Source organism: Amblyomma mixtum, chromosome 8 (genome assembly GCF_055824585.1).
Source record: "Amblyomma mixtum isolate Tamu chromosome 8, ASM5582458v1, whole genome shotgun sequence".
Lineage (NCBI taxonomy): Eukaryota > Metazoa > Arthropoda > Arachnida > Ixodida > Ixodidae > Amblyomma > Amblyomma mixtum.
The window spans coordinates 32,924,886-32,951,682 of NC_143019.1; the positions used below are offsets into that span (position 1 = coordinate 32,924,886).

Here is a 26,797-nt window from a genome sequence, read left to right on the forward strand (position 1 = left end):
GATGCTGACGTCATGAATCGTAGGAACATGAACGTTTGAGTGTAGTGGGGTCGTGCGGGGGCCCAGGGGCCTGTGTTCCCCAAACACCTCTGTTAAAATAAAAGTTCTTACCACCACCCGAACTCTACGTTCCATCTAATCTCTATTTCACCCGACGAATGCCATGAACAAGGAGGCGCAGCGCTGATGATGGTGACAATGCCGCTGCAATTACTAGGGAATTTGATTGCGAGCCAACGCGTCTCTTTGTCTTTCTAGATCACGCATCCCGTAAACTTTTGCTGCTGACTGTGCATGCTGCTGGGTAAAAGCAACATGCATTGTGATCTATCACGTAGTTAAAGGCGAATGACATATTACTTGAAACAAATGTTAACTAATTCCTTATTACAAATCGTAATTCTTAAATGATTAACCGAAGCTGACTCATCCGTTCTTACATAAGTAAAGATCGATCGATGTACAAACTCAAGGCGGTCAACGGAGAAAAAAAAAACACCCCAAATAGCACGTCCACACCATGACAAACACCGTTGGATGTTGGAGTGAGCATATTGGTTTAGCCCACATCGAGTCTTTTAATGCGTAACAAGCAATAAACACAGCTTGATTCGTCTTCGTCTCGGTTGGAAAAAAAGAAGGAAAAAAAAATAAATGTCATTTCTGCGGCCTCGAGGGAATTTTAATATTTGGACACTGCGGACCGCAAAAAATGACTAAGAATGCAGAGGCAACGCAAAGCTGTTTATTAGGCTTGTATGCAATCATTTTAATTCGCCTCTAAGAGCTTTGAGACTGCACTCACACGAGATAACTCTTCAAAAAGCCGAGCTAGTGAACCCTCACCAGCTTCTCTTCTTTTTGTACTTATCAAACCAATTGTGTAAAGCGTTATTGTGATTTCAGAGCCTTTGCGAGGCATTTATTTACTCGTGTCTTAAGAGCCTGCTCACACAGAGTGAGCAAATTACCTCTTGGACTGCTGCGGCGAAGTATCGGGCCGGGCCCAACAACAAGCTTGGCGGGCAGGGCCCGGGTTCAGTTAAGTGGCAATTTAGCGGACTTGGACAGCACGCGGGCTTCAAGCAGTGGACCTAGGCCGGACTCGTGCCGAGCTCGGGCTGAGCACGGCCCTCAGAATGAGCCCCGAGCAGTGCCTTATTTGCATGTGTTGTGGGTACTGGCCAGCATCATAAGTTCTTCAATAAAATTTCCCAGTTGACACGGCCTAACTGCGCTTAACAAGGCAGGACGAAAAACGGACAGAACAATATACTCAAGCAGCACAATTAAGCAGCACAATTTTTAAAACGCATTGGCAATTGCCGGTGCAACATAAGCCCATTGTGAAACCATCCATTTGAAATACTGGGCCGATTGCATGTGCTGCTTAAGCACAGGTTAAGTGCAGATGCGCACGGTTCCTCACGGAAGACAAAACAATAAACATGTCCCACGAAAGAGAATGTATGTTCAGAAGCATAGTTGGCAGGGATATTTGATGTTGCATTGCGAAGTTTTTAAAACTTCTCTTAGAGAATGCTGGAACAAGTTCTGGAAACCACCTCTAGAAAAAAAAAAACTACGAAGTGGCACGCAAAATAGAACCACCCTTTTCTCAACCGGGCTCGTTCTTGGTCAAATCAAGTCTTAATCGTTTTCATTTACTTCCTACCCCTGTGGAGATCGTACATTCGAATTTCTCTGCGTCGTCACTCTGAAAGTTGGAACGGTTCCAGAATTTATCCAACTTTGCAACCCTGTCATGTGCTGCGCGGTCACAAACCCCCAGTATTAGTCACACTGCGAGGCATGCTTCTGTGATTGCGCATCCATTTGGCACGCGAAACTGTCGTAAGAGACTCTGGGATACTGGAATCGGTGACCAGGAAACGTGGTTGCGGGTTTGGAATTCTCGACACGACTACGGCGTTACAAGTTAACAAAACAGCGCCTGGGCGGCTGCCAAAATCTTCGTCCTGGAATCTTCGCGATGCCATAAATCTTCACTTGGGAAACTGAAGCCGAGGTTCATTGTGGTCGATTGCAACAAGAAACTTCGACTCTAAGAGGGGACTAATGCAGGTAAACGTGTGAAACACAGGCTCGCCACGTTTTATTGCCTTGTTTTTGAAACTTAAAAAAGCAACGCGCTCTTCCGCAACGCGGTGGCGAAAACAAGACGCTTTCGCAATGGTAACGCGGATTGAAAGCTTCTAAGGTACAAGATGAGAGATGTTGCAAAAGAATTCGTTGCTCAAAGCTATTGCCTGTAGCGACAGAAATACCAGAAATGACATTAGTCACATTCTGCAGTTAATGATGCTACTAATCCGAATAAAGTTATAATTAACAGTACACAACGTTATTTAAAGCAATGACGAGATGTAATTTTAAGGCAAAAGTCTTATATGGCCCATTAGCAACGGAACTAGGTGTCGTTGTGGGCGTCCTGGATAAGTGGTCCACAAAACCCCCAATGACATTATCAGCAAAGAAAAAATTTCTTCCAAATGTGCTGGAAAATTGAACAAAGGACCCCAAAACCGCGTTGCTTTTTGACGAACAAACCTTATCCCAGTGTATGAGTTGCCTTACGACTGTATGCTATTGGGTAGGTTGTCATTAGAAAGGAGCGAAAAAATTTAACTTAATAAATAATTCCTTTTGTCTGATGTCTCAAGTGTCCTCCGTAATTTTTGCTTGCAAGTCTAAGAAAACAGCGCCAGCACAAGGCGCACAGCGTCGAGAAAAAGGTGATTGAAAAAATAAAACAAAACAAGTAGTTCCTGAAATAAGTTTCATAACAATCATGTCCATCATCTCTGATTGGAACAACCCATCGCATCGAGGACGAGAGGCCCTTCAGTTGTAGCTGCCTCGGTCGAAATAGCACATACCCCTGGTGGGGCATTGGCTAAATTTTGTTGCAGGACCAAACGAAAGAAAGATTAGTTATGCTAAATAAGTTCGAACAGTACTGGATAGATGAATGAGGAAGCTGGGAAGGTTTGCAATAATATTGTAAGAGATTGTGACATGTAAGGAATGAGCATTGAAAATAGAAAATCTCATTTGAAGGGAACAACTTTTTTTTTGTGAGGAAAAAAGTTTACAAACACAAAATTTCGAACGCAAACAAACGATATGATTGGTTCCACGGCTGTTATATAGCAGACACCTTCTAGCAAGTTTAAGTAGCAGGCGTTGAGTGGAACATAATTCATTGTGATTTCGAATGTTGTACGAGAAGCCAGACGGCATTCCTACCAGTATCAAGCAATCTCAAGGTGCACTGGCCCCAATTATTCTGACGTCACGAAACCCGGTCGTTGTTCACAGGAACAATCAGTGCTTTTCGGCTACGACGACGTCATCAGGAATTCGGCAATCCAGTTTGGGCGGTACTCCGTGACGTTAAGGTTCACTGCAAGGTGAAAACTGCTGGTACAAAATCGTTTGTAACTAATTGTTAACGCTGCACAATGGTGATTTGAGCTCATTTTCATAGTTACAATGCTAGCCGGCCTCTTTCAAGTAAAAAAAAAACTAACACTCAAGAAGCTTGTGTCTGTACCCTTTTAACAAAGGTATCTCCCGGTTGCAATGACATAACTATGAAGAAAATGGATGGAGAAACTCGCGCATTGACTTCAGTGCATAATCTTTGACGCCTGCACTGAAGGAGAGGATAACTGGAATAGAAAGCCTTAATCATACGAGGGGTCTCCAAACACGTTCTTCTCTGAGGGGCAAATCGTGGGCAGGTATTAAAAAAAGTGATCTAGCAAATCAACTTCACCGCATGACGCGCAAACCTAATTCTACGGCGTTAACACCGAACGTCACAAATGAAGACCTAGACGTTCAGTTCTGCAGTGCAAGAGCGTCATGGATGGCTTGCATTGTCATGAGCTGTATTAACGAACACTCCATGGGAAATTTAAATGCTGCTACTCCGCTGTAGCAAGAAGGGGCTCATATTCATGCAGTGAAGATGTTCGTAACTGTCAAACTGAGCCACTGGCATCAGAGTGAAATTTGGTATAAGCGATGCAACAGATACATTGAAGCCTTAATTTGCTAAAAAATCAGCCAGAAGATTTGAATAAATGACTTAAAGCCCCGGTATTCACTGCAACCACACTCCTCTGACATCTAGTGAAAGAAAAAAACCAGGCATGGATCTGCTTAAAGGAGCATTACTCGAGCTTTACAGCACTGGGAACGCAGAGAGGCTGTCAGAGGGTACAATAACTTGAAATTGTTTGCCGGGATCCTGCGCAAGACCATTCCAGTGCGGACAAGCTTTCAGTTAGCTCTTTACGTGCTTTGCTCTCACGACAGTGTTATGTAACTTTTCTTCTAATAGCACTAACCCTTTTGTGATAGCTGCACCGTCTTAAACAATGGATGGTAGCTCTCTGCATCTGCTGATCATCACAGGCAGAAGTCAACCTCAATCCAGAGAGGAGCAAAGCCATCTTACTAAAATTGATTAATTTTTTAATATAATATTGTTGTAGATCGCAGAAATTTGGGGCGCGTTGTTCGATAGGCCACATCGTGCTGCTGCCAGATGTCGGAGTCTTATCTAAGATAGAAAGCTACAAACTTCGTGTCTTCAACAGTTGTCCTTTCTACATAGTAGCCCTAGAAATAGACTAAGGGACCAAACAATGCGTGTCCAAGCAAAACAATAAACGTTTTCGTATAAACAAACATAACCCAGCATAACCGCATGGCGTAGAATAAAACACCAGCTAGCCTTTCATGCTCTGGACGGACGTGGTTAACACAGCAAGCGTTCCGGTCACGCATCTCGCCATGTGGACGGACCACCAATCTCGTTAATTAGCCATGCACATCTGCACGATGCATCTTTCGAGGAATCTTCTTCGGAGACGCACCCCAGCACAGCCTAGTAGCGGCATATCGTAGAGTGTATTGCACTCACCGCTGCGCACCGGTAGCGCTACCATCCTAAAGTCCGCTTTTATACTCGACTACATAGCATTGGAAGACTGCGAGGAAAAGAGCACTGAGCGATGAGCGACGACATGCTTGAGCGCCGTTTTCATAGATGCATGATTGAGATAAATGTGAGTGGATTACCGAAGGAAACAACAACAAAAAAATTGGTTGGTTGGTTGGTTGGTTGGTTTATGGGGTTTAACGTCCCAAAGCGACTAAGGCTATGAGAGACGCCGTAGTGGAGGGCTCCGGAAGAAAAAAATTAACTCCATTAGCATGCGGGTCTTTTATTGGCAACTAACGCCCTATACACTAAGATGTAGGCTGTACAGGAAAGAGGATTCGAAAAGAAAGATACATTTCGAAGTATATAACTACAGAAAATATGGGCGAGACTTGAAAGCTTCAATTTAGGTTAAACATGGTATGTGGCCTCAGTATTGCATTGATAGATTCTTGCGATGCCGAAGCATTGCTGCTGTCAGCTATGCGGCACGTCGTAGCAAATGGCTCCGGGATAGTTTCGTCCACTTGGGCTCATTTTCTTTTTTAAACACGAACTGAAATGAAATGTGCAAGCACTGTTTTGCGTTTCACCTGCTTTGAAACATACCCACCATGGCTGGGATCAAGGCTAACACTTTTAATTTACCAGCAGAAGGATATAGCCAATGAGTGACTGAAGCGGCAGCTCCAGTCTTCTAAGCCATGGACATTTTTATGTATATTTCTTGTGCGTGTGATTATTATTTGTACGATACATTTAAAACAAGCCGTCTTGTCTCATCTACTGGACGGGAAAGCAGAAAAGACCCCGTCGGAAAGGCATTTTAGACTCCTTTTCCCAGACCACCTGGAAAGATTTTGTGCTATTTTTTCCCAGCAGGGAGTTGACCAATTCTATTTATTTGTTGGGCGCGGAAATTAAGTTTTTCACGAAGCCACGTATGTGATCACTGAACCGGAATGGTAGTTACTATTTGCCGCTTCGATAAATGAATAGAATGCGGGGGAGAATGATATCCCTGATTTTTAAAATTCCTAACGAAGTACAAAATTCTAGAAAAATGCTTTTAGATTTCCTGAAATGACCGGATATCACTAGAGAGTATAGCACGATGAAAATGAGTCGAACGATGAAAACTAAGAAAAAACAAATTTACAGCTTTCTTTTCGGTTCTTCCAACTCATTAACATCATTTTCAAATGATGTTGACAAACGCCGTTCCCACTTCGTCAATAACATTTCACCAACACTGTTCCCGCTTCGGTTATTGATCAATTCGTTCTCGCCCTACCATAAGCTTGGCGTCCCGGTTAGCTGAGTTGGTAGAGCGACTGCTCCGGTGAAGCGATGGCCCCGGTTTGGAACCCCTGGACCAGGACGAATTTTTCTTTAACTACTAAGTTTCTGAGAAATCTGTATAGCTTTCCTTTGTAGCCGTATGGCTGCGCTTGGGTGGGTGTCAATGAGTAATTACTCCTTTATTACAAATCTACTCCACCTTGGGGGATTCCCCTGAACATTTGACCAACATCATTTTTAATGCGCAGACCTCATACTGTGCATGCATACTGCAACTAAGTTCTAATTAGTGAATGGTAAGCGAGTAGTTTTGCGCGACCGTATTCATTTAGGTGAGAAGTAGGTTGAAATTAAAAGGGTAGATGTGCGGGTCACTTAGATCTTCATATCTTAAAACAATGCGAAGGACACGGCATAGGACAATAGTGTCGTACGGAGCTTGAAATTGTTGAAACTGATCGAAACTGAAAATGACTGAAACTGCTACTAAGCCGGGATTGTAGTTATTAATTACAGTATTTGCAAGGCGACGCCTGGCGCCTACAGGTAAACAGCTCCTTCGGCACGAGCATGTGTCGAACATTCTTCGTATGCTTTCATAACAGCTTCTTGAATAAACAGCGCGAACGAACATAACAGCCCGCAGACGCCTGCGCGTAACTCTCGGTTCGGTCATAATTCCCGACACGTTCAGCAATTCCGCCTGCTGCGAACGGAACGCCGACCTTCAATTAGCCGACGGCGCATAACCCAACACGTGCAACGCGATTCAAGGCAGCCGCTTCCCAAGCCACCGAGAATGCAAATCGAAAGTAAGCAAGGAAAAAAAAAGAAACAAGAATAAAATGCGACTCAAGAGCAGCGCGTCAGTTTTACGCTTTCTGTTTTGTGTCTTTTCTCTAGCTGCGACCTTGCTACTGTATCCGCTCAAAAAACGCCCAGAGATGCTCCTTCGCGAAGCGTGCAGAATGACTCGGTGGTGTTTGATGGTCATTGGACGCCTTTGAAGCGTTGGTGATGAAAGGCTAGAGGAGGGAAGGAGGGGGGGGGGCGGGGGGCAGAGGAAGAGTGGTTAAGATTGTGAAGAGGCGGAGGGGAGCAGTATGAGGCGTTACGAGGCTGGCAGTGAAATTACTACCTGCTCGTCCACAGTAGTGAATGCAGCAGCCGTCGCCTCTCAGGTGCTGTCCTCAAGGCAAACATGTTTCAAAGCCGTAAACGAGAAGGGGGAGGAGGGGGGAGGGGGACTACCAAGCATCGAAAATAATACACTCTCGCTTCTCTTCCCCTCCGGTCGCATTGGTTCGTCGCATAATACGTTCCCTCTCCCTTCCCTACGCTCTCTTGAGAGGGCATGCGCGTGTGCGTGAGTGCGTGCAGGTTTGTAGAGGCTGTCTTGTTTGTATGGCATTCGTCTCGGCGAATAGTTGGTGCGAGTGAGACCTTTTTTCAATGTGTGTGTGTGCGTGTGTGTGTGTGCGTGTGTTTGTGAGCGCGTGCGTGCGTTCGTGCGTGGCTCGACAGAAGCGGTGGCGGCTGTTTACGCGCATGGCCGGCGGCCAATCCAATAAATGGCAAGGGCCGGCCACGCCGGCAGTAGAGCGATTTCCAATCCGCACTCAGTAGGGTCAAGATGAACCGTGCGATCGCGATCCTGTGCTTCGGCCTGGCCTACGCCGCTGCAGGTGAGTGATGGTTGCTTGCGTTGTGCAGGCACGAGATCGGGAACTTTAGGAATTGTGCACTGTCGGGTATATCTGTGCTTTAAACATTTTTCTACTTAATACACAGGCTGAGATTAGCAAAAAGGTACTTTTTCAGGACGATGTTACAGGTGTAAGCTCGGAATGCTTCAATCGATTTTAATATGTTATCTCGACCGATTCGAAGGATTGGGACGCGACAGAGCTGGGCCTTCATTGACTTGAACCAGTTTCAGCTTTTGTAGATTCGAGAAAACTTGTCTTCGAGGATTTCGAAATGTTTCGCTACCTTTCAAGGAGCCAGGTTTGATAATCCCGGCAAATATATTCTATGTTCGAAGATTTTTTTTCAACAGCTTATAAAATTCGAGTATCTATCTTCAATCGTAGATCACTCCGGTTGGGTTTGACAGGAATGTACCTATCGCTCCTGCTTAATTAGCCATTTTTTAATAGGAACCCTGAAAGTGAATCATCTTCATAAATTTCGCGCTCAAGTAAGAACCACAGTATGCAGTCCCAGTGGCTCTTCACGGTCACGGTGACTATAGGTGAAGTTTGTTACGTCGTCCGATAAGTTGTAGGGGATTTGTTGCGGTGTCTACTTTTTCAAACTGTATCGTCGTATTTGTCTTCATATAGTGTGACGGGGGAGAAGTAAAGAATGCGGTGGTGGTGCGGCTAGACACACATGATAGAAAGATCTAATAGTTCAAGCCTGCCCTTAGCGAACCGCAGGATAGTTAAAATCTTAAGGCTCAGTTCTGGTTGAGCTAATGAATGCGGCTGGAAGGGTAAATTAGCGAAAGTGTGTTGGAATCAATATTTCTGATAGTGGAATTATTTCTCGCACCAAGTGGTGATGCCTAGTTAGAACCGCGGTTAAAATTTCTGCTGATTACGGGAAAGTAAAGTCGCTGCCAGCGAGTGCCGTGAGCGAAATTTGTCTAGAGCTTTTCAACCTGAGCGGAAAATTATAGGAGCTATTGCGGCGTGGCGACATTATTAGGTAGTAGTTCAAGCACGGTATACAGGGTTTAACGTCTACGAGTGACGCGTAGGATATCGGGAACGCCGTGGTGGAGCTCTCGCGATACAATTGGGCCACCTGAAGTTCTTTAATGTGCACTGACAAAGCCGAGTACACGGGCACTTTGCATTTCACCTCCATCGGAGCCCAACTACGGCAGCGAGGGTTGAACACCCATATCCGGGCTCAGCACTCGAGCCCCATAACCACTGAGTCACCGCAGTGGGTTACCTAGTTACTAGAGCTTTCGAGGTAACCACTGAGCTTGCAAATCAAAAGGACGCTTCTTCTAAAGTGAGTCGTGAAGTCGTTCTCTAACCCTTCTCGAAATCTCGAAAACCTCGTCGTATGGTTCTGTCGAATCCGTCTACTTTTCCGCTCAGCTTAGCGTTTAGCTCGTTCACGTCGCAAAAGCCAGACCGACGACGATAGACATCTCACCGTTCGGTCAACCCCAATTCTCGGAATCGACTGAGCGCATATTCTGGGACGTAGGTGTGTTAATTTTTCTTTTATTCGTAGACACACGCCTGCAGTTTCCACTAGTGTTTATTCGTATAATTTTCTACCGTGTGCGGTTACCACGATCAGAGCATTCTGTTCGATCAGATGGCCTGTTTAGAACTGAAAAGAATTTCGATGAAGACTTTTATGCCGACATAAGAGGAATAATATTTAGTAGAAATATTTTTGGGATCATGCCGCGGAACTTTAGCACGTTACTCAATACCATATGTGCCCAAGCACGCACGCACATATACACACGCAGTGAGAAACAAAAAAAAACATTAAGAAAAGACGCGACCAGAAGCTGCTCACACTTGTGATTGAGTCCAGTGTCACAGGCACATTCGGCTGCAAGTTCTGAAGTTTAGAACAAATAATGAAGAAAGTTGGGCCTATAAATAGAACTGACGAAGTCAACATCCCTCTGCCTCGCACTGAATTTCATAATTCTTCGTGTAGACGCCGCTGCTGGCTGCACCGGGTAGGCAATGCATCGCAAAAACAACACGCCAAGCACTGATCTGTCACGGACGTCCTCTCAGTTGCAAGCCTCATGAGCTTTCGAATTTCTTCTCTTTAACCCCACCCAGACGTGGCCGTGTAGTTTTACGCTTACTTATAGTTAGGCGGGAAGCAAGCACTCAATCCTCGAAACTCACCAGCTTGCTTACCGAACCTGTCGCTTTGTCTTAACCACCGCCTTCACCGCCTTCGCCACCTTCACATGAAGAAAAAACAAAAAGAACAAACCCTTCCTTCTTGTAATCCCTCCTTTTGACGCGCTTCCGGCCGTGTGGTCTTGCGAAAGCGTTCATTGAGAATCTGAGGTGGCCTTGAGAGAAAGAGCGCAACGATATCTCCACTGCTCCCGACAGTTTTTCCTGTGCTTAGCTTGTCAAGATCTGTTATCTTATTGATGAATTCAGCACAGCAACCTTTTTCCTTGCTTAGTAGCGCGAAGCTTTGTTGCGTGCTTCTTGAGCGCATTCAACAAAAATAAAAAGCAAAGGCTGTACGTTCCTCCGCGGGGATCGGTATCTGCTTGCGTACAAGGCGCAGGAAAACAAGTGCAGGTGAGTAATTCCGAGGTTACGCGTTTCGAGCGTCAGACAGGAAACAAGCCGGAGAATTAGCCTCCGCACGTGCGCAGGAAAAAGGAATTTGCGTCATGTGCATAAACATGCAGTATTACGTCCATTTGATCACAAGAAGGTCCCACAAGGCGCATGTTCAACCAGCGGTTGCAAATGAAGTGGTTATAAATCAGTGAAGACCTTGGCGCTTACAATTTTATTAGGACGAGTGGCATTGCACAAAGCAGAACACAGGATACGAACGTTCTAAGTAAAAAAAGAAATCTATCGTCAGCTGACGGGGTTTTATAATATCAAGCGGTGGTTCATATTTCATTTCACATGTTCACATGTTCACATGTTTCACATGTTCACTTGAAGAGCACGAACAACATGATGCTACTGATTGCGAGGACGTCTTCAAAGCCATTCAATGTTTCGACATACTGAATTATACTAACGAAAATATAGCACTTTTCTAATGATATTGTCACGCTGCGATACGACAGGTTAATTTTAAAAAGGTGGACTATGCGTAGTGTTAAGATTTTGGTATCTGAAATACGAGAGTGAAACAAATCCTAGCAATGCTACATTGCTTCGACTAATTACAAACCTCTAGGTCCGTTATAACAAAAAAAAAGCAATTCTTTTCCACAAGACGTCAGTCATTAAATTCCATACAATGCATATGCGTACACATGCAAAAGAGAATCTTATCAAGCCGCGTTTAAACTGCGATAGTTCCAGACGTAATTCCCGATGACATACCAGCAGTTGTCCCGCACAGCAATAGCTTTTGGAAGTCTTACTGGTCAGCATATATGCTGACGCCATTTTGTTGTGATAAATATGACTCCGTAGCCATAACAAGCCGATTGCAAAAGAAGCAGCCCTGTCCATTACACTTTTATATACTGCAGGTGCAGCATAATCGCGTTACAAGCGCGCAAGACGCGCCAGTAGGACCTCTAGGTGACGCACGCATCGAGACTTCGGAAAACCGTGTTTCACTTTTACTTTCCTTTGTAAAATCTAGTAGATAGGGTCGCCATGGAAGGACGCACACAAAGGAAAGACTGGCATTCCTCCCATTGCGTCCTTGCGATTGCTATTATCGCTCAAACGAGTTTATTTCATCACCACGGCCTTTTATGCGTAGCATATTGCAATCACTCTGTTCAGCCCTTGGGCGCGGCCGGGCAGCCACCAAACCACGTGACTTGACGTCACGTGGTTTGGTGACGGCACGTCACGTGGTGACGTGACGTCACCAAACCACGTGAAAAATAAAAAGAAAGGAAGAAAAGAAAACAAAAAAGAAGAAAAGGAAAAAATAAAAAAGGACGGCTGAGCATGGTGGCGGTTGCCACCGCCCCGTTTCAAAGGGGGTGCTCCTATCCATCCATCCATCCATCCATACGTCACGGAGGAAAAGCTGGTGAGAAAATCGAGTGCCGCCAAGCAATACCTCGCGCAAAAAGACCGCGCAATATGCAACGCATTCTTGGCTTAACCAAGCTAAGCCTGGGCATCTTTTCTTTGGCCTTTTCGAGAATGGCCTAATTTCGGCAATGAAGCTCTTCTTATCTTCTGCAGCTACACTTCACAAGTAGTTCACGCGCTGGTATCCGCCACGTTATGGGAATCTCTGAATAGAACTACGCATTGAGCAAACACTCAAGCGTCGCAACGTGACGTAATATCATTCGCGGAGTGTCCGTCCCGAAGCAGACAGCGGAGGTGCACTTTATTCCTTAGGCGTAGTATGTATTGAGTCACTGAAGAGTTGATTGCAAAAACAGCCGAGCGAAATGAAGCTCAAGAATTGTGAAAAGCAGTACTAAATATAGCCGAGCATCATCGGAACTCCCATAGACCTTTTCTTTGCAACGCTGCCATCTTGCGAAACTATTCTTCTTCACAGTGAAAGACGGGCCGAGCACAGAGAAGAATGCACCCCATGATTACAAATTAAATTTGGAAAGTTTGGATCGCATTCATATGCTCATTTAATTACCAGAAGTGTGCAGTGCCCCGAAGCACTGCAAATGAGGACCCTGTGAGTACAAGAAAACGCACGCTGTACTCACTCCGAACAAGGCTTTACATATAGAGATTTAAAACCAACAATTTAATATATGAGCGGCGTGTCAATGCAAGTGAACCTGGACATGTTAGGCACAGTCAACATAAAAACAACAGAAATTCAAAGTAAACAATCAGCAACGTATTTTACGTGTTGCACCAGTAAACCTACACTGGGGCGTGGGCGTTAGTAAACAAAGTGACAAAGTGCAAGTTTAACTCCTACTGTAAGTGTATGCCGCGCAAAGGTGCGACTGTTTTTATTTCTTTTTAGGTAGCCCGACCTCACTAATGTAAATACACGCGACGTTAGAAGTCTTCTCACTAGAGAAAAACACATCATTTGCCTTTTCCACTCCGTCAAACAAAAAAAGAAAGTGGCATGGAAGCGTTCAATTCGATTGGAATGTATGTACAAAGCCAAGAAATGTTTAAAGAATTCAATCTGATATATATTATGCCCGAAATAACACGACCAGCAAGTTAACTAACGAGCAAGGCGGTAGCAAAACATCGTAAAAAGGAGTGCCAAGCTTCCAACCCTATTCATTTTCTCCGAAGCCCATAACGAACAACATCGATTTTTCACACGAGTGATAGGAATCGGTGTTAGGCCCGTCAAACATTCCTGCAGGCGGTTTTGCCACGTGCCGTCTATTTTTTTTACGACCTCGCCGGTGTTTCTGAATTACACACCTTGGGCGGGCTGCGTGCCAAGGCGTCGACGCTAGAACGTAAAGCCTAAAGTTTGCCTTTAGAGTATTTGTTTTTGTTGCGTGCAATAAAACTACGGTTAGAGAAGCGAATTGGCACAGCAGTGGAATCTGCACGTGCTTCTCTCTCTAAGCCTATGTAAATAAACGGATTTTCCTCGACCTTCTCGCTAACTATTACGACACCTACGTGATATAACGCAGCCAATGGACTCTCTTCAAGGTCTCGGTACTGCCGCCCTTGAGCCCATGAAGGATTTAGAGATAGTTTGCAGCGGGGGATGAAGGTTAGCGATAAAAGTTAATACACCGCTTTTCACTGTCGGTGGAAGTGTGCCTGCTGCGTTCTTGTGAACGGCATTAGACAGTCAGGAAGCCAGCTAGAAATGTAAATTTTAACGCTGCCTTCAATTAATGCCTAACCTTACCCCGCGGTGATAGGTATGACTGGGTCCTGGTATGCCCAACTCATTAATGGAATATTAAGGATAAATTTAAGACCGCCTGCCTCGACCGATTAAGCATTCTAATGACAAATACAAAAACGTATTTTACCTGCAGACATATTTGAAATTTCGAAAATAGATAACACGAACGTTGTCGCCACCGGCTGATTTCGCAAGTAAACTGCGGCGTGTCCACAAAATTTCTGTTTCGATCACGACCAATCAATCAATCAATCAATCAATCAATCAATCAATCAATCAGTCAAGAAACCGGTCGTTCAATCAATCAAGCACTCCCTCAACCAATAAAGTAATCGGTCAAGCAATCAACATAACTAAAACCACAAGCGGTTGATTAAAGCCTCTATGAAAGCCTCACTGGACGACTTGAGCTGAAGACGGCCTGTCGTTTCTTTAGGCACCTAGCACTGAGCTTACTGCCTGGTTTCTGTTATGAGACAGTAATATTACAGTGCTACGGTCACACTATTTCATTGGCTTGTTTTATCTTTGCATTCAACATGCACATAGAAAGCGTTCGGGTATTTAGCTGGGGCAAATTGTTTGGTAGTAATCAAGATCGTTCGTCCATCAGCTGCTTTCAAGTGGCCGAACGAAACAGCTCAAAGATGAGAGCTACAGTCCATCTAGTGGTCCCTCTCCTCGAAATGACTTGGCTTGATGCGCCGCGCTGATTGCCGGCTTTAATTTGCATCCTGTTCCTGTTCCCGCATTAATTTCATTCCTGCCGGCCAAAATTACAGCCGGTGTATAAACAGAATTCCGGTTGAATTCATGAGGTTTCCTCACGGCAGCAGCCATGATGATGGAGGCGCTTTGGCAGCGCGGCTAAATTTAGACCTGCTGTCCGAAAAAGCAGACGTCGCGAACGGAAGCCACTGATGACGGCGATTATCCAAAACAAAAAGGAGGCCTCGCCAGCGACGTAGTGTCTTCGAGCCAAAAAGAACGCGAGCGATGATGCTATCGCAGCTATGCAGATATCACACCGCGCAATTCAACCTTCGACGGCCGTCTCCTAAACGCGAGTCGCAAATCTCGTATTTCCGCTGCAATTACTCCTACCAATTGATGTTTTCATCACACGTGACCTGCCGCAGGCAAAAAGCGGGACGAAAACAGAAAGACAGGAAGGGATGGCCCTGCATCTTAGCAGACACGAGTGGTCTACGTGACAGGATACGCGCAACTTTCTCTCGCTTTGCCGGAAGGGAGGTTTAATTCCTTCCCGTGCAAAGCAAATTAGACATCAAATGACGTTTCGGAGTCCCCGCTATGGTAGAATGCATCGGCCAGACTAAAATATACAATCATGTGACCTTGCCATAAATAGAAGAAACAAAAAGTAAGAGTGTGCGTTCTTTGTGTTCAAAGAGGCATACAGGAAGCTCTGCAGCTGTGTAGGCACAATCGGGTGTTGTTTTTCCGGGAATGAAACAATTAGTGTTATGAAGCTATGTACAATGCGCCGCCTCTTTACATTCAACTTGCAAAGACTGTCAGCCCATTGTGACACGTGCTTTTCTGTTGTCTCTACTGTGTTTTCAAAACAGGCGCTCTTTCTATCTGTGTGAAACATTACCAGGAAGCACCTGCTGTTTTTATTCGTCTCTTATTAGCCCATTCTATACTTTGTTATACAATTTATGCCTTTGCAGCGTGCGTCCTCAACTGTCTATTGTCCTGTCTTGCGACGCGTAATGGATTCCTCCAGGAGAAGAGGGCCCATTGATAACTTAAAATGCTAACAGGTGCTTAAGAATGCGACGCTCTCACAGAGAATTAAGAGTAATTGCCATTAAGACAAAAGTGGACGGCATGTAATCGTAATATTACTAGTTATTCAAAACTGCCTCAATCCTATTTACCACGCTTCTGGACTCGTCAGAGCAGGATTCTTTCGCAGGCAGAATTGGGCCACCCATACCGAATTGTCACTTTTGGCATAATGGCAAAAACTGCTTTAAAAATTTACAAATACCCATTTGATAACGGCTGTCGGAATAATTGCCCGGCAGGAACTAAAGGTTGCGCAGGAACGAGTTTATACGAAGACTTAATTTGCGTATTTCGGCTGGCCCATTTATTTATACCTAGATCACTGAATTGGACGTGCTGTCTTTCTTTGGCAACCAGCTCGCTAGTTGCCGCACAGGTGAATGAAAAGCAACGCTCTGAATATTTCTTTCCGTTTGTTGCGCAGGCGTGTCCGGTTCTACCATCTACAAGGACCTGAAAGGGTGCACGTCGGCTGAGGCCGAGAAATGCGGCTACGACTTTGTCCCCTACTTCATTAGCACAAAGCTCGCTGAGGATGCCAAAGGTCTCGCAGCTCAGTGCACGTAAGTGTGTTCGTCTACCTTATCTATACAGAAAACGCAAGAACAATGTTCATCTGGACAGTTATGTGACTGTGAAGACGTCACATACAGTGATGATGCGATGATGCCTTAATTGAAAGCTGTTGCTGGCAGTCCAGCGCATTGCAGAATGATGTACATTTCATTGTAACAATTTCGTCCACTTCCACCGTTTCAGGAAGTTCAAGGGCCAGCTGAAATGCGGTGAAAACTTCGCGGTCAAGTGCCTCGACGGCCTTCCGAAGGGTGTCATCTTGCTCATGCTCAGGGCGGCCGTCGATGAGTACGACACCTTCTGCAACGCCACCCACCCCAAGCATAAGGGTCAGTACATCGGTCGATGGTACCGCATTGTCAGCGGCTTGAGAGTTTGACCCACCCCAAGCATAAGGATCAGTACATCGGTCGATGGTACCGCATTGCTAGCGGGTTGAGATTTTGACCCACCGCAAGCATAAGGGTCAGTACATCGGTCGATGGTATCGCATTGTCAGCAGCTTGAGAGTTTGTACTCTCGATGGTGATATGGGCACCTTAACGTTTGCTTAGAGTCTTACGCATAACCTGTCTGCATCACCTGAATGTGCCTCCGGAAGCAGCCGGAGCTTGCCTGAACACTTCTAAATGAACAGAGAAATACTAATACCTCTAGTGACGATTAAATTTTTATTTGTCTAGAAGCTATCGCGAGCCTTTAGAAGCATGAACATGTCTAGGACGCCAGCAAAACGTTTAACTCCTCGGCTGTACAGCAGCATGCTAAAATGTATTGGATTATTTAATCTTAAAGTCGACTAGCACACTCTTTTCTAACGGTAGTAAGCAGCAACCCCAGAACAACACTATATTACGGAGAAACCAAAAAATCAACATGTTTATCTTGACAGCATTCGATTTAGGAATCCAATCGATTATCTTAATGCCGGTGAGTTAATAGCTTTTTTTCCTCTAAAGTAATGCATAAAGCACATTTAACCTCGGTCCAATTCATTTCTTCTTTCGATTTTACGACCTTCAAATGAAAAGGCCATGGCATCTTACTCCACTCTCTCAAGAGTTCCTCTTTAGCTCATCATCGAATGAGATCACGCGTGAATGAACGCAAGCATGCCTTTAAAAACATATAAGCTGCCCTTTCTGGAGCCGTTCGACTCGGCCGAACCTCACTTCGACGCAGTGATTTCCCCAGTGAAGATTATGACATCTGGGTTTAGACAATCACTACAAAGCCGTCTTTAAATGTTTATTAACGTTTACGCGTGCCGAATATGCGGTATTGAGTTTCTTGATTATCATCATCAGCCTAAACACGTTCAGAGCAGGGAAAAGGTCCCTCTGACTCATTTCCAACTGACTGTGTCCTAAGCCAGCGGCACCCATCCTACCCCTGAAAACTTCCCCATCTTGTCTGGCCATCTGACTATACCGCGACCCTTGCTACGCATGCCTTCTATTGTAATCCACTCCGTTTCCGTAAGGCACAATTGGTTATCTGCTCACAGCCTCACTTGGCCTGTCCATGTCCGCGTTGACTTCATCGCTGCCTGCTTATTGTGCCGTATGCTTTTCATCGACTGCAGAGTACCTGGACAGCATCAAGTGCATCAACCAGGCCGGCCCAGGCATCCAGAAGTGCATGAGTGACATGTTCGTGGCCCTCCACCGCGCTTCCAAGGCCCCCGACCGTCAGCAGATTCCTTACTCGTGCTGGTAAGTAAGCAGTACCCATTGCAGGGTGTACCTGATCTCACTTCGCGACAGCGCACAGCTAAACTACTCGTTTATTTCTTAGCAAGGCTAGGTCGAAATTGTTACCCAATCTGGGTATGTGGCACTGACGAACGTTGTGGCATTGACTTGAGTAACAGACGTCCATACCTCTCTCACAGAAACTAGTAGCAAGAAAGTGGCAAGCGGGCGACATGTTAACTGGCTTATCAGCGGGCTTTAATAATGAGGTATTATGAAAAACTCTTGAAAGCGCTACGCGCAGCGCTGGTTGAGAAGCGGCTGATGTCCGTCACCTTTTAATTCAGCATTTCTATTCATTTGAGGTCGTTTAATAGTTTGAAATAACAGCTTCAGGGAACGTAATCTCACTATTCAATGGGTACCGCACGACTCATGCTTTACTGCAGTGACTCAAACACTCCCGCTGACTTAGCACTCTTGGTAGGGAACATATAATTGCTTACCGGAGAAGAAATTTGCCAGAAGATTACTGGGTGACACGTCTTTGCCTTTGATAATTGTGGCTACCTGTAAAGTCTCCCGTCTTTTTAACTTGCCATGATTCTAAAGCTCACAGCGAGTCAATGAGTCACTAAGGAAGTAAAATTAAATACAGTGAAACCTCTTTACAACGAAACTGTTTATAACGAAATAGCGAATGAAACAAAATAATAACGATTTCACTTGGTAGCTCGGATAACACCGGCTATAAAGAAGCTGCGGTTATAACGAAGTATTCACCGGGCCCCTTCGACTTCGTTATTACGAGCTACCACTGTATATGAATTAAGACCATTCTGATGTCCTGCTGTCTCTTTACGCTCAGCTACTACCACGACTTCATCGAGTGTGCCGAGAAAGCTCTGACCAGCAAGTGCAAGCTGCCGGCAGCCACCAAGTTCTTCAACGACATCATCGACCACGTGTTCGGCGAGGTCCTCAGCCTGGCCTGCAGCAAGTACAAGAAGGGCACAGGCGCCTGTGAAGCCCTCCCCGTGCTCCCGACGAAAGATGACAGCAAGGCACGCGACAAGGGATTCATCGATCCACTGGCTGTTATCGCCAGCAAACTGGGATAGATATGTTACTCTAATTTTCTAGTGACCTTCGCAGGCTACTAGGCCACGGACTGTCATAAGGATACGTTGTCTCACGTCTCTTCGCTTGCAGTGGACGAGACGAGCGTGGTACAGATCTGTGGGTGGGCGTTGAAGACTCGCTCGACGAAATGTCGATGAAATTCCTTTCGCGTGCCTTTATGACAGCCGTGCTACTGGTTGTCTTGCGAATGGTTTAGGCACCCCATTGTTCACATGCAGACCTCGCCTCGGAAAGCGTCCTCTTGCGATAAGCGCCACACTTATGAGGCACCGACCGTCAGATGGCTGTACAGCCTGGAGAAAATGGTCGCTATGGCAACGACTCACATATGGAGGCGTAGCATAGAACCGCAAACAATTATAGCAATAAGCCTCGTTATGAAGGCAGACCGCGCAAGCGCCGTCTGGAGGAACGCAAGTTAGCTGCGCGATGTGTGATTCAGCGAGCGTCTAACAGGTGGCGCTGAAAGCTGATGCCCTTGGAAAGTGGACGGCGTAGGAGAGAGTTGGCACGAGGCGCTTTCCGTCGTGAGGTGCTGTCGAGTTGTTTTGTTCTTCATTTATCATCAAGGAAAAAAAACAGAAACGTGTGTGCACTGTCTAGCATATCGATGGAGCTGCTTTCATTTGCAGCTGGAAAGAGAGCTTGCGTGCTCTGAAGGCTATAAAAAAGCCATTAGTCAAATGGGGCACGTGGCTCTAGTGCTTACTGCCAATACTGATTCGTCTTTTAAGATGCGAAAACACGACCGATAATCGAATGTTTTCGAGTGCGAGCAGCCTGAAGTCTTTATCGCCAACGTAGTCTGATATCCAACAAGCTAAGACTCTCAATGAACCAAACGGCCTGTCTACGTTCAACAAATAAGAGCCTAATATGCGCCGTATGCTCACCATGATAGCTCCAGAAAGGGAAAGCCATCAAAGTGCTTTGCTTTTATCATCAGGAAGGCTGCTTTGGTGCATCATCCCAAATGCTTGAGTTGTGTGAAAGCCTGTGCAAGCTTCGTGTGATGTACATAAGTGTGAACATCATGAACATGTTCATCCTCAGAGTGAAACTATGTGAATATGTGCGTGAAATAAAAAACTGTTTTTGCCGGTCTGTCGGCAGAATACAAATATTTGTTCATGGTCGTTTTTCTCGCAATGAACCAAGGTACAAAACGTGACTTAAGCCATGGCTGTATGCCCAAAACAGGTATGTGCCGCTTGAAAAAAACTGAAGCCACGCTGTTCTTGATCGCGAAGAACAAGCAGAAATTGTTTCCGCGTCGTGGCAACTTAAATCCACAGTTACAACTTTTGGAATTTTAAACCAGTTTGTAGACAGGGCACACATTCTGGATTATAAAGTAACACAGGGCCATGAACTCGAAGGCTGCTTACACTTCGCTCATTACATATCTAAACAAAGCCAAAAACCAATTTCGTCTCCTCTGTGGCAGTTAAGTCACAGCATCGGGCGCACCGAACCACCCACTCCTTCACATCACCAGTTGTAATTGTCCAGATGACTCCACTGCGAGCTTTTTCGAAAACTCTCATTACCCTCAGGTTAGGGATCACATGTTTGTTGTCCAGGATATTAACTGGGGATATTGTATATTTTCTACATTCTGCGCGATGCAGTACATTCCATTGCGCATTGGTACATCCCAACCTAGTTACCCCCTTCTGGAAGGAAGAAAATCCAGCGATAAGTGCTCCTCTTCCCACCCGCTTAGAGCACCTCTCCCAATAAGATTCCTTGAATAAACAGGCACAAGATCTGATAATCTCCATACATGGAGGAAGAAAAACTGAAGAGGGAGCGTCCGGCGACAACCTTAAAGCCTAGTATTAACAAGCAAAAATATAGTATATAAAGAACAGAGTATATCCCCCCCCCCCTCCCCGTGATCACACCACGTGGCAGCGTGCGGTAAAATCTAGCCCCGCTGCGCGCGGATGCGCGGATTAGCGCGGCAAACTGACGTAGATCAACCTCCTTGCTGTAGATGCCCCGCGCCACAAGCCGCGCATACGCGCGCACTAAAACATACCAGAACCAAAACATTAAGGACTGACTGGGAGAGCGAAAAACTGAGGGATAAAAAAGGCTTCATAAGCACCCGGCTTGCGAACGCTGGCACGTGACGTCACGCTCCCTCCTTAGTTTTTTTTCCTCCATGGCTCCATACAATTTATGAAACTCCTTATACAAACTGAGCTTTAAAACCTGGGTCTCCGTTTGGGCGAACATTCTGAGTTGAACAACCCGTCGCGCCATCTGCGGCGATCAGACAAACTGCTCAGCACTGCTCAAAACTTATACAAAATAAAAAAAAAACAGTTTCAGGACACCATCGATAGCTGGCAGCACACTTCAAAGGCAGCGCCACCGCTTGTTAAACCTCTTTAAACCGCCGTCAGGTGTCCACAGGAATAGTACGATTTCGAAGCGCACTTTCAGAACTGGTAGATCGGAGAGTTCTCCTGGGTCATCAATTTGTATTTTCAAATGAAATCATTCCACCGCTCTCATATGCCGACGTGGCGCAAGCCAACAAGGATCAAATGAAAACCCACGTGACACTTTAGTCTCTCTCGAGACCATTCTCAGTGGCCATCAGGTAAAAGCGGGGATTTTCGAAACCAGCATGCAATGTCGGCGCTGTTTGGCCTGTGTAGCGTCATTTGTTGAGATATTGCTGAGCTATTCAGCTATATATTATTATTATTATTATTATTTTCACATACTGTCAATCCCATTGGGATTTTTACAGGATGGGCATATAGTAAGAAGGTACAAAGCGAATACAAATGGAATGGTATACATTAAAAACACTGTTATTTTCAAGTAATTACATGAGTATGGGAAAAAAACACAGATAACAGAAAATAAAACACATAACGAGAGAATATTTTTCACAGAAAAGGGTGCAATTTTATACATTGTAAGTAATATGTTCATAAAGATGCTGTTACATGCAGTGATACGAGTGGTCTGTTGTACTTGAATAATTATGATTTAATTATCTATTTAATTATCGCTCAACTGTTCTTCTACCAAAGTTACAAATTTCTGCAAAGATGTATTAGTAGTAATAGAGGGGTTCAAACTATTCCATTCTTTTATGGCAAGCGGGAAAAATGAATATCTGAAACAGTCGGTTCGGAATGCGTACTCTTTAAGGGTTAATGGGTGCTTATGCCGGGATGGTCTGGATTCATCTACAGATATATATAACGAAGTATCTATGTTTAATGTGTTATGAACTAATTGGAACAATAATTTTAGTCGTGCTAGTCTGGCGCGTTTCTGTAAAGTAAGCATACATGCTTGATTTAGTAGTTGGGATGGTGAATCACTGCTCCTGTATTTGTTAAAGATAAATCTAATTGCCTTTCTCTGCACTCCTTCTAGTTTGTTAATGAGTTGTTGTGTGTAGGGAAACCAAATCGTATTTCCATATTCGAGAACTGATCGTATAAATGTGTTATATGCTAACAGTTTGGTCTCCGGTGGCGCTTCTCGAAGCCGTCTTCTAAGGAAGAACAATCGTTTTAAAGCAGATGATACTATGCTGTTAATATGTGATTCCCACCTTAGATCATGTGAAATGATTAATCCAAGGTATTTGTGTTCGTGAACTCGGGTGAGCGGTATGTTATTGATGATGTACACATATTCGGACCTTTGTTTTTTACGGGTTACAGATAAGAAGGCTGTTTTTTTAATGTTCAGTTCCATTTGCCATTTGTGACACCATATTACCACTTCTTGACATTACATATGACATTACATATGAGATATATTATATGGCATCAGTTATATATGATATATGAGATACTGTTGATGTACGTTTTGAGTCCGGTCTGGGCTGCGACATGACATGTTGGCACTGCAACATGCGCTGGTGCAATGACAAACTTACGGACGCACCGCCCTAAAGTCGTTGCTTCAGTGCCAGGATGCTTTCTCGTAGAATGACAACGGCAGCCAGAAGACAGTGGTCCAATATTGGGTCAAATTCACCAGGTTTTCAGCGCCCCAGACGTGCGGCAAGGTTGCATAACGTCATATGTAGGGGTGAGGGTGCCATAGGTGATCGGAATGTTATAAACATCTCCACCGACCTATAAATTATGACAATGTTGTCCTCCGGAGACATGTCCTATCTTACAATTCGGCAGAGCGTCGAGGCTACCTTAATGTACAGTCAGGGTCAAATGAAACGCCAAGAAAATAAAGAAAATGGAAACAGCAAAGTGAAAAGATTTTAACTGACGGCAACTCAACATTATTGAATTTTATTTTCACTTCTACGGCGTCAAAACAGTTTCGTTGAAGTTACAATGAATCCAGATTAAATTTCTTCAGCACGGCCTAATGTTTTTGTGCTTTAGTGTTAAAGTTACAGTTAATCTGTTCGCGTTGCAACGGACGCTTATGGTTGGCTTGCTTTTAACTTTATAGGGTTTAAAGTCCCAAAGCGACTTAGTCTTTGAAGGATACCGTAGTGGAGGGATATCTAACTCGCACTGACATCGCACTATGCACGAGGTCCTCTAGAATTTCGCCTTCATCGAAATGCGACCGCCGCTCCCCGGACTGAACTCGCGTCTTTCGTGTTAAGGTAACGTCGCGTCGTACAGATTTCTCAGGCAACTGCGCAGCGCTCGATGAGCAAAGAATTCTTCCACTCAGCGTTATTTTTTACATCTGAAGTCGGCAAAACATTGCCTGATCTCATCCACATACTTATTACCACACGCAGCTAAGGTGTTTTCGAGTTTCTGGAATGGAAGGAGTACCCTGGTGGCAAGAAAAACATTACGTCGACGATCTGTACGGTTTGGTCCCAGCGGTTATACTTGCTTACAGGTTGGTAGCGCTTCAGTCAATTTCAACGCCCTCCACCGGACAGCCGTGAAACGTCCTCCTCTTACGCTGATGCAGCCAGGACCTGCCCTGTTCCGAGCTCAATAGTAAGCTAGCTTGCGACCCGTAGCTGCGACCCGACCGAGAGAGAGACTGCGCACCTCTCGCTAAGTATATCCTGGCATAGCTGCGCTAAGCCACTGCCAATTTTATTGTCTACAAACGCACAAAAAAACATAATCGTATATGATGATACAGAGAATGTGGAATTATGCTCCGAGGACTCGAGGAGCGTATAAGCTGAGGCCAAAAGACCAAAATCAGAAAAGGTTTACGCCGTTTCTAACATTCTCACTTTTAAAACAGAGGCGCGACGATGTTTAGACTAGTGGGGCCAGCTGGTGGTTAAGAGGGGAACCATTGTTGTCAACAAACCGACGCCTCTCTTAAGCCTAAAAAGGGCAGAATCGTCACTCTCAAAAAAAAAAAGTAAAGCAAATTTATTGCTCGTACGTTTTCTTATGTGCGAAAGACCGGTGTACGATTTATGGCCATTGAGCGCGCTGAAGAAAGCAGTAACAACGACGAATACAGTCCGAAGCAAGGCGTCATGCGCTGAAGAACACATCCATATTTGTCACCGCGGGAATGCAACTTCGTACTCGCCGTCCTATTGCCTGTCGGACGAGGATGTCATGACGTCACGCTCTTCACCTCGCGCCGACCGGGAGGGCTTGGAGCGCGCTGATAAAACATCGAAGATAAAACCATCCGCTGAAAAATATGCGCAGTGACGACTAGATTTCGGCGTAATCAAATTCCGATAATCTATTTTCAGCGTTTTTGTCCAATTTTAAGATTTCGCTTCAGTATGCCTTCAACGTCCTAAAGCATCTCAGGCTCGGTATCGACTGAGTAATAACGCAGAACATATAATCAAAATTACTGGTAGTTTGGTTTGGTTCACGGGGTTTAACGTCCCAAAGCGACTAAGGCTATGAGAGACGCCGTAGTGGAGGGCTCCGGAAATTTCGACCACCTGGGGTTCTTTAACGTGCACTGACATCGCACAGTACACGGGCCTCGAATTTCTCCTCCAAAGAAATTCAGCCGCCGCGGCCGGGATCGAACCCGCGTCTTTCGGGACAGCAGCCGAGCACCATAGCCACTGAGCCACCGCGGCGGCAAAATTACGGGTAGTGTTCTTTTGAAAATATTATCATTCAAATAACATGAGTTCAACCTCTGGGGTCTTAAAGACTCGCCTCGGATGTAATGCTGAAGCATCCTGTAATCGACCTCAAGTATTAACCGGGTGAGGCAGTAAGAAATTCGACGTTTTCAGTAAGGCTCGTGTGGCCTTCCAGGATGCTCAGCCCGGCCTGCGATTCTTTGAGGCAGCAGACACACTCGGTGCACAAGGGCATTATTGCCCAGTGGGCAGAGCTGTACCTGCAATAAACGCGTGCATGTTGATTCCTTTTCAGACGAACCAGACCTCCCTTAGACGGTGCACAAGGGCATTATTGCCCAGTGGGCAGAGCTGTACCTGCAATAAACGCGTGCATGTTGATTCCTTTTCAGACGAACCAGACCTCCCTTAGACTTATGCCTGCTGCAAACAACTTGATGTCAAAAGGGCGTTGCTCGATGAGGAAAGCCGTCTACTTTATTTATTTATTTATTTATTTATTTATTTATTTATTTATTGTACCCTCAGGGCCATAGGCATTACAGAGGGGAGTGGGTTAATTAGGATAAATAACAATGAATACAATACAGTGAAAACAGGTAGTACAGAATAAATTTTCTCCAAATTAAAACAAACAATATTCACAAAGAGTAAATAACATAAAATCAATGTACATAACACAGTGGAAACAGATATAACACATGAATCAACATCTTTCTGAATAAACAATGTTAGCTATTGCATCGTGAAAGGTTTTGTTATCTGCAATGGCTGCAATATCGGGGGGAAGGCGGTTCCATTCCACAGATCTGCGAGGAAGATATGACTGAAAAGAAGATTTGGTGTGGCATGTTGGGATGCCAACCTTGTGGCGGTGATCGATGCGACGTGAAATGTATTCTGGGGGTGATATGAAATAGTCGTGAAGCGTAACGTGATGATATAGCTTGTCAAATAGTGTTAGGCGACCAACTTTACGGCGAGATTGTAACGGTGGGAGTGACACGTTAGATTTCATGGCTGTGATGCTTGCCGTACGGTTGTAATTTGAAAGAATGAAGCGAACGGAATTATTTTGGACTAGTTCCAAGGAATATACAAGGTTATCATGTGTAGGGTCCCATATTGATGCTGCGTATTCTAGTTTAGGACGTATAAGTGTTTTATAGAGTATAAGCTTAAGAGATGAGGGAGCGGCTGAGAAATTGCGACGTAAGTACCCTAACATGTGGTTAGCGTTATTAATAACGTAGTCAATATGAATAGACCATGTTAAATTTTGAGTGATATGAATACCTAGGTACTTGTATGTTTTTACCCAATCAAGAGGAGTGCCGTTAAGATAATATGAAGGAAGAGCGTTAGGTGCACGGGAAACACGCAAAGCTTTACATTTATTAATGTTTAATTCCATATTCCATGTAGTGCACCAGTCTGACACCAAATTGAGGTCTGACTGGAGAGTGTCAGTATCGTTAACGTTATTTATTTCCCGAAATATTACACAATCGTCAGCAAAAAGGTGAATGTTGGAAGATATGGCAGAAGGAAGGTCATTAATATAGATTAAGAATAGGAGTGGTCCAAGGACCGATCCCTGTGGAACACCAGATAGCACGTTAGCAATCGGTGAATTAATGTTATTAGCATGCACAAATTGCCAACGGTTAAGAAGGAAAGATTTAA

At 44.9% G+C, this 26,797-nt stretch overlaps 1 protein-coding gene across 1 annotated transcript; it reads left to right on the forward strand.

Annotated features, from left to right (window-relative positions):
* Nucleotides 1-7,812: 7,812 nt before the first annotated feature.
* On the forward strand, nt 7,813-20,174 carry LOC149331937 (uncharacterized). The gene is made up of 5 exons (XM_089556949.1): nt 7,813-7,965; nt 16,065-16,203; nt 16,400-16,545; nt 17,802-17,931; nt 18,779-20,174. The coding sequence occupies exons 1-5, from the start codon at nt 7,914-7,916 to the stop codon at nt 19,029-19,031; spliced, it is 720 nt and encodes a 239-aa protein (XP_089413075.1). The 5' UTR covers nt 7,813-7,913; the 3' UTR covers nt 19,032-20,174.
* Nucleotides 20,175-26,797: the final 6,623 nt, after the last annotated feature.